The 14,056-nt window shown below is 48.3% G+C and overlaps 1 protein-coding gene across 1 annotated transcript in view; it reads left to right on the top strand.

The window, feature by feature from the left end:
- The window catches only part of ABCA13 (ATP binding cassette subfamily A member 13), a 2,435,905-nt gene that overhangs the window by 1,470,915 nt on the left and 950,934 nt on the right, over window positions 1-14,056 (top strand). The window contains exons 35-36 of the mRNA XM_069216941.1: window positions 3,358-3,450; window positions 3,995-4,076. Of these exons, the coding sequence (XP_069073042.1) occupies window positions 3,358-3,450; window positions 3,995-4,076 (175 nt within the window). The remainder of the gene's footprint in view (window positions 1-3,357; window positions 3,451-3,994; window positions 4,077-14,056) is intronic.

Raw genomic sequence — 14,056 nt, 5'->3', positions numbered from 1 at the left:
AATGGTACTTGACATTTCATATGTATATAAATGTTAATGAACGTTGTGTTGAAAGTACAAGTTGTCCAGTATGTGTGTGTATCAAGGCGTGTAGGGAATCACAGTGTGTTAATAATAATATTTTCCAACTCCACAGAAAGTCAAGTGGAAGCTATAGTATTCTTCCTTTAAAGAGGGTACATTTACACGTATCGAGATATTTTTTGTAAACATAGGGAGAGGAGTAAGTCTACATGTATTTAGAAAGCCATTAGTGTTTAGCTTCCAGAAAATCTCAGTTCTCCCATGAAAGCATACAGAGTTGGTCATAGAGAGATATTGCTATGGAAATATCAATTCACAATTATAAGTTATGTTGAATGTTCCAATGACATGTTATTTAATGCAGCTCTTTGTCATGCAGCGATCCACTACACTCCGCACACTGCCCTCACCTAAGAAGGATGATGCAGAGTACAGAGACTCTGTTTACTCTTGCAGTCTCTTACTTCCCTTTCCGCACTTCTGTCACTGTCCCTCATGTCTTAGTGTATATAGTGTGGGAAAGAACATTGTTTCCAATTAATCATGTGCACAATTTAAAGCAAATCTGACACAGAGCAGCATTATGCTGTGCACTACGGTTGATGTATTCATTTACTGCTGGGCAAGAATGTGCAAGGTCTGATAAAAGTCTTCAGCTAGAGGCATGGTAAACCATGGCTCCTCAGCAATATATACACAAAGGAGGACTTTTGGTTCAAATCATTAATATTTATAAAGCACGTTACTCACCCGTGCGGGTCTCAAGGCGCTAGGGGGAAAGGGGGGGGGGGTTACTGCTGCTCGAAAAGCCAGGTTTTTAGGAGTCTCCGGAATGCGGAGTGGTCCTGGGTGGTCCTGAGGCTGGTGGGAAGGGAGTTCCAGGTCTTGGCTGCCAGGAAGGAGAAGGACCTCCCACCCGCCATGGAGCGGCGGATGCGAGGGACGGCAGCGAGCACGAGGCCCGAGGAACGGAGGAGACGGGTGGGGGCGTAGAAGCTGAGGCGACGGTTGAGGTAATCCGGTCCCTTGTTGTGGAGGGCTTTGTGTGCGTGGGTGAGAAGTCGGAAGGTGATCCTTTTGCTGACTGGGAGCCAATGCAGGTGTCTCAGGTGTGCGGAGATGTGGCTGTTGCGGGGTACATCGAGGATGAGGCGGGCCGAGGCGTTTTGAATACGTTGCAGGCGTTTTTGGAGCTTGGCAGTGGTCCCAGCATAGAGGGTGTTGCCGTAGTCCAGGCGGCTCGTGACGAGGGCGTGGGTCGCGGTTTTTCTAGTGTCGGCGGGGATCCACCGGAAGATCTTGCGGAGCATGCGGAGGGTGAGGAAGCAGGCGGAGGACACGGCATTGACTTGCTTGGTCATGGTGAGAAGAGGGTCCAAGATGAAGCCGAGGTTGCGGGCGTGGTTTGCGGGGGTCGGTGCAGTGCCGAGGGCCGTGGGCCACCAGGAGTCGTCCCAAGCGGACGGGGTGTTGCCGAGGATGAGGACTTCCGTTTTGTCAGAGTTCAGCTTTAGGCGGCTGAGCCTCATCCAGTCTGTGACGTCCTTCATGCCCTCTTGTAGGTTGGTCTTGGTGCTGGCGGGGTCCTTGGTGAGGGAGAGTATAAGTTGGGTGTCGTCGGCGTAGGAGGTGATGATGATGTCGTGCTTGCGTACGATGTCGGCGAGGGGGCCCATGTAGACATTGAAGAGTGTCGGGCTGAGTGATGAGCCTTGAGGTACGCCGCAGATGATCTCGGAGGGGTCTGAGCGAAACGGAGGGAGATAGACTCTTTGGGATCGGTTTGAGAGGAAGGAGGCGATCCAGTCCAGGGCTTGGCCTTGGATCCCGGTGGAGCGGAAGCGGGTGATTAGGGTGCGGTGACAGACGGTGTCGAAGGCAGCCGAGAGGTCGAGGAGGATGAGGGCGACTGTTTCACCGTTGTCCATGAGGGTTCTGATGTCGTCTGTGACTGAGATGAGGGCGGTTTCAGTGCTGTGGTTGGTTCGGAATCCGGTTTGTGAAGGGTCGAGCAGGTTGTTGTCTTCCAGGAAGGTGGTCAGCTGTTTGTTGACGGCCTTCTCTATTACCTTGGCGGGGAAGGGGAGGAGCGAGATGGGGCGGAAGTTTTTCAGTTCCCTCGGGTCAGCCGTAGGTTTCTTTAGTAGTGCGTTGACTTCAGCGTGTTTCCAGCATTCGGGGAAGGTAGCAGAAGAAAAAGAGGAGTCGATGACGGCCTGGAGGTGCGGGGCGATGATGTCGTCGGCTTTCTTGAAGATGAAGTGAGGGCAGAGGTCCGATGGAGCGCCGGAGTGGATCGAGTTCATGGTGGTTTGGGTTTCTTCGGTGTTGATGTGGGTCCAGTCGTTGAGGGTGATGGTCGGAGGTGTGGGTTCGGTGATGCTTGGTTGGGTCTGGTGTCCGAAGCTGTCGTGGAGGTCGCTGATCTTGCGATGGAAGAAGGTGGTTGACTGAAATGAGGACATATGTTCTTTAAATTACCAAGCATCTCCTTGACATTTTTGGTGTGAGTTACAAAACGTGTCCCTTTTAAAAAGAAGATCATGGGCAATGCAAGGAATATTCATTTTATTTCAGAGATTTAGATCGGCCATTAAATTAGGTCCATTGTCAGCTCCAACAATCGACGCTTGGTATGACTTTGGAGTTAGCCATTTGACATCTACTCTAATTTCTCCTATAGTTCATCTCTTGTTTGTGGGATTTACAAGCCAAGCTTATGTGCATAATGTAGACTGTTGATAAACGTCAGCTTGACATGTTCAGCCTGCTGCCCAGTATTTGACTACCTCACATAGCTCCCCATTGATGAAGTTTTCTGTCAAATGTCAAGTTAAGGGCTGTGCACAGACAGCCTGCAGGAGTTTTTTCAAGATCTGTGTAGCCTATTGGTAGTAAATGACCGCCTGCATTCGCAATGACTCCTTTTTCAAACAAATACACAATTTGACTACACTAGATTAACATAAACTAAATATTTAATTGACTCCCCCTACATAAGTACCTAAACCAGCACAGTCAACAAACTTCCCAACTTCCCATTATGCTTTCTGTAAACCGATGATGAGTAGCAATAGTTTGGGGCTTTCGGAGACTGGGGCAAATCTGAGCCCTAATCTCAAACCACAAATAGGTAAAAGAGATCATGGAAACTCAAACCACATACGGATTTATCTCATTTTTAATTCGGTAAATTCGGTTCTTCCAAAGCTAGCAGCAGTAGTGCTTTAGACACCATCACTCAATCGATAAATGCCTGTTCATCATTGACTGCCCTCATATTATTCAATACAGTGAGAATTAAATTACATTTTTTTTACTTTAATTACATAGTGCTGACGGAGTTGATTCTGCAAATCTTTCCCACGTCCTTCTGAGGCAGTTTGTCGGCCGTGACAGCCTTTGTAACGCATCCAGAGACGACATGTAAGTGCATACCAAGCAACATAATTTTTCCATTCAGCTTTCTGCTCTTAGCTTGCTGGTAGTTTCTTCATACCCACTGTGATATTGCTCGGTAATAGTTGCCTGTACCTCCAAGAAAACAGCTCATTCTGCAAATAATTACATCCCATCTAAATACGGCGCTGATGTGATTCTGCAAACATACATTCAGGACCATGGAGAGAGGGCTGAAGTAGAATAGACTGCAACAAGCTGTATTTTTCCAGTAGTGCGTGATTATACTTTAAAAAAATGTTGTAACTTGTTTTGACACATTCTCTCTTGTTTGGTCTGTGGACAGAGCCAGACGAGGGTCTCCAGGGTAACAATGGCATTTTACACAGCAGAATATATCAGGAACCAGGAAAGTGTGTCCTGTGAAAAAGAAGGAAATTAACGGGGAAAATAAGTGTGCGGATATGAAACAGGAGAGCAAGGCTGCATGCATGCCTAGATCGCAAATATGATTGGTGCATAAACACAGTTCGTAAACTGCTTATTCTGACCAGTATGTGTTTCCCCACAGGAGAAGCTATACATGCTGGTCGACAGAGACAGGCGCGGAGCACGCATTTATTGAACACTGTCCCTACCTGCAAGGTCAAAAGGTAAGATGCAGTGTGTTACATTTCCTAACATTGTGCTTCTTGTCTTTTGATATGGAAGTTTTTTCAGAAGAGGGTTCTCAGTGTGGTGCGTGCGCCGATAAAGCCTCCGACAGGTTCTCGAAAACTAGCATACAGCATGAGGTACATTTGCGAGGGCACAAAAGGTAGTAATAGGCCCGGCACCATGAAGGAAGGTCATACAGACACCGGGGTTTTACAAAGCCTCCGTAAACACGCATGTCGAATTTGTAGCCACGCAGAGTACTTGTGGTAATGAATAAAACGTATTGATCAATGTAACTCAGGTAAGCGAGTAATCCATGCATGTAGGGTCAACATAGCGTATGTGTTTTCTCTGATTTCATTTGCAACTTTCCACAATTTATTTTTAACCCGCTTCATTTCATCGTTCAACCCAAGGTCTCAAGAGATATGTGTCTTCGTATTATAATGCGTGATTTGCTATCTAAAACGCAAGTTTGTAAAAGTATTTAAAAATGGAATGTAATAATCCGACTGGGTTGATGTAGTTTATTTATGCAAATCCATGGCTGATTGAGGTAGCAACATGCAAACACATAAATTATCAAATTAAGAGCTGCTCTAAACTAGAGCAATGTAGCGGTGGTCCACTGGGCCACGTCATGTGTGGTATTTGTGAGCAGCGGAGGTCAAATGCTCAGATTTCAACGTTACTTGCAAGCCATGTGGAAAAGGCATAATGATGAAAAGCACAAGATCTGTTTTTAAATCTAGTGATGTTATTGTGGATAATATAATAGTAACGATCAGACAGAGACATATAAATGGATAATAAGATGTCTAAAAGAATGATTCTAACCACAAAGGAGTGCTGATAATGAGAGGTACATGCTTAGTACGGCAAATCAAAAACAGGATAAGTCTTCAGATGAACTTGTAACACGACTTTGACAACTCTTGTGAGTTTCACAAGTTTAACAATGAAGAAGCAATACGTTTGCAAGTAATATAAGGATGTTATTCAGGGTTAAATTGTTGAAGAAAACAATAGATTTGTTGAAAATACTATAATTGTGTAGAACACAGAATTGAGTGGTAGCAGGTGCAACAGGCATGGAACCTGCTAGCAATAGAATTGTAGACAATTGCAAGAAATTAAAACGACAGGAAAAAACACATAAATCACTCGAAGAAAGAACCTGCCGTGACAATTTTTTAATCAAAGTTATGTTAGAAATGTGGACTATCATTTCGGGATCCTGGGGCACGTCCACTACCCGCCACAAAGGCTGGGAAGGTGGGAAGCATAATGATTTTGAATCTGTCTACAAAGCAAGAGGAACTACGTCTAGAGATATTGTAACCCTTGACATTAGCAATAAATGGGATAGATAACACGTAAGACAGATGAACGGTATAGAAATATGAATAGACAAGGAAATATCCCCGAAGGAAACTTACTGAATGCATATTCGTGATGGAAAGTAAACGTGAAGAGGAAGATGGCCACAGAACTGCATGGATGGAGCTCCTGGGTTAGGAATCAATAATCGCTTAATATCCCTGTTATACCCTGCCATCCAACCTACTACCTTATACGATTATAACAAGGATTCTCCCGGGATCTCCTTGGAAATTACCTTTAAGATACTCGCATTGCCCACGGATTGCTCTCTGCAGGTATTCTCCTCTCTGGAAGAATAGGCCTCCCTGACAAAGTTGCTGTTACCATTGACCGACAGATGCTTTCTGTCCACCGCTGCCAGGCCGGAAGCTGACTCTCTTGGATGACGGGCGCGCTCTACCCTTCGCCTTCCCCACCGGCTTGATGAGGGCTGAGGGATGAAGTCGGTCCGCCGCATGGAAGGTGTGGAAGTCTTGTGAGTTTGACGCCCCCTGTTCCGCTTTGGCAGTGGTCTCGCCTGCCATCCTCTGCTTGATTCGTTTTGCTGTCTCTCCTGGGAAGGTGGTTATGATTACACAGAACATGGAGCTGAGGTCGGCCTGAGGTGGGTCAGCCTCCTTTGCAGGCATCCTGCACATCTGAGTGTGATATTGGAGGGCCACTTATTCCCGCCAGACATGATATCCAGACGTGATTTCTTTCACCCAGACCCCCTCACGTTGAACATGATGGGTCCCTTCCAGTCTGGTTGGTAACTTGGATGTCTGTATCTGATTTTCGGAGCTGATCACTTATGGAAGGATCCCCTCGCAAAGCTGCCTTATGTTTCAAAGTTGTTGGGGCCCGGCAGTGCAACATAACTCGAGATGATCTGTATTTTACCGACCATTTTGGGGTCCCTCTCCTTCCTTTGTCTCGAGGGCATCATTTCTATGATGGCAGCCCTTTCCCCCTTTGCACTGAAACAAGCATAGGACTTCAATAGAAAGTATAGTAGGACTCTGGCTCTAACTTCAAATTGTTATCCCAGAGCGGCCATTTTGTATTGACTATAGTCTGAATCCCTACTGTACCCTGAAACTTCTGCTTGCCTTAACGATTCTGCATTACTCACCCCTCCCCTTGTTCTTGTCTTACCGTTTATGTGTCATGGTATGAGATACATCTCCATCACTCCAACAATCAGGCCTTTTTCACCAGTTACTACCCCCTGTATTTTTGGTCGCCAGTTTGTAGCCTGGAATGACTCATGGCTTCACCAGGTTTTTATCACTGGCTACAACTCCTTGCATTGGGAACGTCTATTATCAGCCTGCAATAACTCATAGCACGATAATTCTAAACCCTTTACACTTGTTCCTATTACAACTATATGGATTAAATCTGTATGGATTAAGTCTGGAAACCCCAACCACATTCATTTAACCCATTCATCCTTCAGATTTTAGTTGCTCGTCCAGACAGGGATCCTAGCTCCCTAAGAACACCAGACTAGCGCCGGCCTAATTGCATACAAAATAAAGTACCCTCCTCTTCTAACAAAAAAAAATCTAAAATCTTAAACACAGACTCCTCAAATCCCAACCAGAAACTCTAGTCTCTGACCCCTACTTCTGCTCGAATTACGGAGTTATATTAAGTGATCTTATCTTCTTCACCAAATGACAAGTGCAATGGTGGAAAGCTCTGTACTCTTTGCTCTTCATCACTACTTCTAGGAAAACTCCTCATGGTCTAAGACTCTTGGTAGCTCCCTTACTCTTTTGCAGAGCAGATGCTAATATCTCCCTATATAACAATCAGACTATCCTCATCAAATCATCGATCAGCAACTTGGAAATATTTGATGACATTTTCTCTATCATCAAGAACTTTCTGTCCAGTAAGGAAACCTCCACCTCCCAAGGCTATCCTAGCTCCTCAGGCATCTCACAGGCACCTCCAGTAGTGTCCACACATGCCCTTGCTACACCTAGCACTCCACTCGTATCTTGCCCTTGCTTCCCCATGTCGAGCAGCATACATGAAACCAACTCTGGGACTCCTCCTGGCGGGGTCCATGTCCCGTCCCATGAACCACCGAACCAGATTGCACCCACACTACTCCTCTAGAGCAGTGGGCACAGAGTTACACAGTCCCGATTTCAAAACCTTCTTCCTCAAAGTTTTGACTCCTGAATACTTCCTCGCTGGTATTGCTTGTGTCCCTAAGACATTCCTCATGGCCCAATCATTGACACTCTCAAAGTCCAAATTCCCTAACTTGACTAACAACATGACTCACACAACCCCAGAACTCCTATTCGATTAGCTCTCGAGCTCCCCACTTCCCCTCTTCATGCCTAACTCCATCGCCAGTTAGACATACCCTTCATTGGCTCTCCCAGACTGCCAGTTTTCCAACACCACAATACAGAGCGCCCCTCCTTCACTGTCCCCTTACCTCAAACCATGGCCGCTTGTTTCCACGCTTTACTTGAAGCCAGACTAAGTTAGATTACACTGAACTTTCAACAATTTTAGGCTGAACTACAAAGCCTCATAAGAATCCTAGCAGAGCTGGTGATCAATCAGTAGCCCAACAGGATTCTTAAGAACATTTGTCACAACCACACCCAATCCTCTAACTACCACACTAAACTGCCACAGTCCCAATCCACCACAGAGCCGCCACCCTCAGGAAACACCAGCACAGCACTGTTGGACCTGGCTTTTTGACGGGGACATCCCCAAACTTTTTGCCTCCTTCCTCCTATTTTTTCTGACCTGTTGTTGTTGGCTTTTGACCTCTGGGCACTTTACCACTGCTAACCAGTGCTAAAGTGCATATGCTCTCTGGGTAAATTGTACTACTGATTGGTTTATCCATGATTGACTATTTAATTTACTTGTAAGTCCCTGGTAGAGTGCACTACATGTGCCTAGGGCAGGTAGATTAAATGCTACTAGTGGGCCTGCAGCACTGGTTGTGCCACCCACCTCAGTAGCCCTTTAAACCTGTCTCAGGCCTGCCATTGCAAGGCCTGTGTGTGCAGTTTCACTGCCACTTCGACTTGGCATTTAAAAGTACTTGCCAAGCCTAGAACTCCCCTTTTACTACATGTAAGTCATCCCTAATGTGTGCCCTAGGTAACCCCTAGAGCAGGGTGCTGTGTAGGTAAAAGGCAGGACATGTACCTGTGTAGTTATATGTCCTGGTAGTGTGAAACTCCTAAATTCGTTTTTACACTACTGTGAGGCCTGCTCCTTTCATAGGCTAACATTGGGGCTGCCCTCATACACTGTTGAAGTGGCAGCTGCTGATCTGAAAGGAGCAGGAAGGTCATATTTAGTATGGCCAGAATGGTAATACAAAATCCTGCTGACTGGTGAAGTCGGATTTAATATTACTATTCTAGAAATGCCACTTTTAGAAAGTGAGCATTTCTTTGCACTAAAAACTTGTTGTGCCCTTCAATCCACGTCTGGCTAGGTTTAGTTGACAGCTCCTTGTGCATTCACTCAGACACACCCCAAACACAGGGTACTCATCCTCACTTGCATACATCTGCATTTTGAATGGGTCTTCCTGGGCTGGGAGGGTGGAGGGCCTGCCCTCACACAAAGGACTGCCACACCCCCTACTGGGACTCTGGCAGACAGGATTGAGCTGAAAGGGAACTTGGTGCATTTCTTAGAGACTCTTTGAAGTCACCCCGACTTCAAAGGCACAACTTAGTATAAAACAGGGCCTCTGCCCTACCTCATCAGACACTTGCTGGAGAAGAAACCTGAACCAGAAACTACATCCTGCCAAGAAGAACTGCCTGGCTGCTCAAAGGACTCACCTGTCTGCTTTTCTACAAAGGACTGCTGCCTTGCTGTTGGCCTGCTGCCTTGCTGAACTCTTGCCTGGCTGTAAAAGTGCTCTCCAAGGGCTTGGATAGAGCTTGCCTCCTGTTCCCTGAAGTCTCAGGACCAAAAAGACTTCACTCTTCCTCTTGGACGCTCCGTGCACCGAACTTTTCGACGCACAGCTTGTTCCGCGGCAAGAAAAACGCCGCACACCGACGCTGATCAACGCGACGCCTTCGGGACGACCGAAACTTTGACGCACGGCCTCGCAAGGACAACGCCGCCCGACTTCCCAGGAGAAATCGACGCGACGCCTGCCGTGAGATCAAAACTTTGACGCACGGCCTCGCAAGGACAACGCCGCCCGACTCCGCAGGAGAAATCGACGCGACGCCTGCCGTGCGATCAAAACTTTGACGCACGGCCTCGCAAGGACAACGCCGCCCGACTCCGCAGGAGAAATCGACGCGACGCCTGCCGTGAGATCAAAACTTTGACGCACAGCCTCGCAAGGACAACGCCGCCCGACTCCGCAGGAGAAATCGACGCGACGCCTGCCGTGAGATCGAAACTTCGACGCGCAGCCCCGCAGAACGACGTGCAGCCAGAAAACAAGCAGGAAAATCCACGCACAGACCCGGGACATCTGGTAATCCCCGCGACCCACAGAAAGAGACTGTCCGCGCGCCGGAAAACGACGCCCGACTTCCCCGCGTGGAAAATAACGACGCAAGTCCGTGTGTGCTGGGGAGAAATCGACGCACACACCCTTTTTCCACGCACCTCTTCCTTTGTGGCCCTCTGAGGAGATTTTCCACCAGAAACCAGGTACTTTGTGTTTGAAAGAGACTCTGTTTACTTTCTAAAGACTTAAGACACTTTATATCACTTTTCAGTGATATCTTTACAAATTCATATTGCATCTTTGATCGTTTTGACCTGAAGATACCCAGATAAATATTATATATTTTTCTAAATACTGTGTGGTGTATTTTTGTGGTGTTATGCTATGGTGTTGTATGATTTATTGCACAAATGCTTTACACATTGCCTTCTAAGTGAAGCCTGACTGCTCGTGCCAAGCTACCGGAGGGTGAGCACAGGCTGATTTTGGATTGTGTGTGACTTACCCTGACTAGAGTGAGGGTTCTTGCTTGGACAGAGGGCAACCTAACTGCCAACCAAAAACCCCATTTCTAACAAGCACCCACCCAGCAGGCCCATGCCACTGTCCTCAGGACATGTCAATCAGCAGTGTGTCCACCACTACAGGGACCCCAGGCAACCCCACAAACCCAGGACGATCGGGCACCTGGGGTCAGTGGCAGTGGGCACACGGTTCAGGGGACAGAGGCACAGGACAACAGGGAAGCTGGGAGGACTGCTGTGTGACAGGAGGAGGACAGGCCCTGTGAACCCTCTCTCCACAAGGCACTCTCAAACATGCTGGGAGCATACCACCATTCCCAGGAGACCATAGGCCAGGTACTGGCCAAGTTGCAGGAGACCCAGTGGCTGCAGGAGGGACAGTACCTGGGGATCAGGGAGGACCTAACAAAAATATACTCCATCCTGGTCACCATTGCAGGGGTGCTGGCTGACATGAACAAGACCATGAGGGAGGCAGTGGCACAACAACGGGCCCCTGACACTAGCCATAGCGATGAACAACCCTCCACCTCCACCGGCACTAGTGGACAGGTGGCCCCGCCACAGGAACAACAGGCCACCAGCACCCCACCCCTGCAGAAGGAGAACCACCCCGCAAACGGTCCCTGCGATCCAGGCAGAAGACAGAGAACATTGCCAATACCCCGCCAGGAAATAAGACTCTCCTGATAGTCACCCTTGTGTCCCACTATGTCACCCTGTCCACCTTGAACTGCCATTGCTCCCCTTCCTATGCCCCTTTGGACAATGCACCTGTGATACCAAGAAACTGGACTCTAACTGGACATTCCTCCCCCATCACCCCAGCCCCTTGCACATACCCCTATACCTATTGGCACATACATAAACACCCTTGAAACAAATACCATACTGGAGTCAGTGTAATGAATCTCAAAAGTATTAGTACAACATTTCCAAAGCATTGCAACGTATATGTACAGTGAAATCTACTACAGGATGACCTTTGATGGGCAGCAGTACCTATAGCAGGAGCCAGAATGGGGCACAGAGATCTGAAAATACAGAATCCAAAGGGAACAGTCAGTGGCCATAGACATAGGGTAAGAGGCTGCCATGTACAATGTCCAACAGTTACTGAAATGTTAAGTTAAGTTACAGTGTCTTACCTGTGTGTCACTGGAAGTACTGCTGTATAATATGTGTTCTGTTGTCAACATCTTCTTCCTCTGCCTCCTCTTCATCACTGTCCACAGGCTCCACCTCTGCCACAACACCATCTCCAGGCACATCCTCCTGCAGAAAAGGCACCTGGTGTCTCAAGGCCAGGTTGTGCAACATGCAACGATGATCTGGCACATTTTCTTGGGTGAGTGGTACAGGGATCCACCTGTCAGATGGAGGCACCGGAACATGGCCTTCAAGAGGCCGAAGGTTCTCTCAATTATCTTCCTTGTTCACCCATGTGCCTCATTGTAACGTTCCTCTGCCCTTGTCCTGGCATTCCTCACTGGGGTCAGTAGCCATGAGAGGTTGCGGTAACCAGATTCACCTGCAAATATAGTGTGACAACTGTTAGATACACAATAACCTTTAGGGGCAATCCCATACCCAGACACAAATTGATACTCAGTGGGGACCTTTGGCTCACTTATTAGCCCCACCCAGTGCCTCTGGAGTTGGCCCATCACATATGGGATGCTACTATTCCTCAAGATAAAGGCGTCATGAACAGAGCCAGGTTATTTGGCAATTACATGGGAGATGTACTGGTCCGCCAAACCCACCATCTGCACATTCATCGAATGATAGCTTTTTCTATTCCTGTAAACCTGTTCATTTCTCCGGGGGGAGGGGGGGAACAAATGCCACATGTGTACCATCAGTGGTACCAATGATGTTGGGGATATGTCCCACGGCATAAAAGTCAGCCTTCACTGTGGCCAATTCATCTACCTGGGGGAAAACGATGTAGCTGCGCATGTGTCTCAGCAGGGCTAACAACACTCTGGTCAACACGTTGGAGAACATTAGCTGAGACATCCCTGATGCCATGGATACTGTGGTTTGAAAGGAACCACTTGCCAGGAAATAAAGCACTGACAGGACCTGCACTAGAGGGGGGATACCTGTGGTCGGGCGGATAGCTAACATCAGGTCTGGCTCTAAGTGGGCACACAATTCTTGAATTGTGGCATGATCAAGTCTGTATGTGATGATAATGTGTCTGTCCTCCATTGTCGACAGGTCCACCAGGGGTCTGTATACCGGAGGATGCCGCCATCTCATATGCTGCCTCAGCAGTCGAAGCCTATGGAAGAGAATGGTGAGCAGAGGGTCATATTTCCACATATATTGCACTAATGTGGATTTGTTTACTTTACAGAAACAATATGTGAACTCGAGAGTCAGTTGATGTGCCAATGCTTTGACGCAGTTAGGTGCCATGCCCTGGGCCCCCCTGAAAGGTCAGCTGCTTAACCTGTGAGGAGGGACAAGTGGAAATGAGGTAATAGCGCTGACATTGTGCGCTGTCACGGTAGTGGTCGATGACCGCTGCGCAACCTTGCATTGGTTATCATTAAGCCCTATGGGTTCCAGGAGTCAATGGCGATGTACGCCAGCAGTGATGGTACGCACCACCGTGGACATCACCGCCATTTTCTAACGATTCACTCACTTGCTACCTGACCTTCAACAGGAGAGGATCTACACTGCAAGTGCTGCTGTGACCTGTGTCTGGAAGCGACAATGGCTCATGTGTCTGGGGAAAGGGCCCCTGCCTTCACTGCGGAGGAGTTGGAGAAACTGGTGGATGGGGGCCTACCCCAGTACACATTGCTCAACGGTCCTCCAGACAAACAGGTGAGTACACTGTGAACATGATGTGTGGGCAATGCATGTTTTGAGTGGTGTGGATGTAAGCCACATGTTGGGGGGTGCTGAGGAGTGCTGCATGAGAGGTGGTCAGTGTATGTGCATCAGAGCATAGGTAGGAACTGGTGGACAATGAGTATGCTGGTCTGGACAGGTGAGTAATTTTCTTTTCTGCTGTCTTTTCCCTCCAGGTCAGTGCCCATCAGAAAAAGGGCATTTGGCGTCCCATCGCCAAGGAGGTGCAGTCCCTGGGGGTCTCTCACAGGCGGAGCACCCACTGCCACAAGAGATGGGATGACCTGCGCCGCTGGACCAAGAAAACAGCAGAGGACCAGCTGGGGCTGGCCTCCCAACGTGGAAGGGGTGCCTGTCGCACCATGACCCCCCTGATGTTCCGCAACCTGGCAGGGGCCTGTCTGGAGTTGGATGGACGCTTGAGGGCATCACAGCAGCCACAAGGGGGTGAGTACAGATTCTGAAAGCTGACTTTGCGCTCTTTAGGAGGTAGCTGGGGGGGGGATGTGGGCTGTGGGTGCTCCTAGGCCGGGGCGATCATGGCAGGGTAGGTCCCTTGTTGAGCAGGCTCTGGCGCACTCCTACCCCAATGGTGTAAGTGGCCATCTACTACTGTGCAGGGTCCTGTGGGTTTCAGGTGTGCGGATGTTGGTGCTAGGCATTATACCCCATGGGCTGGTGACTGTCTCAGTGAAGGGTTAGGCATGGCCTAGTGCATAGGGCAGCTCCTTGTGTGTTG

The sequence above is a fragment of the Pleurodeles waltl genome, chromosome 2_1 (assembly GCF_031143425.1).
Source record: "Pleurodeles waltl isolate 20211129_DDA chromosome 2_1, aPleWal1.hap1.20221129, whole genome shotgun sequence".
In the NCBI taxonomy this organism is placed as follows: Eukaryota; Metazoa; Chordata; class Amphibia; order Caudata; family Salamandridae; genus Pleurodeles; species Pleurodeles waltl.
This window is presented reverse-complemented; position numbering and strand designations above follow the sequence as displayed.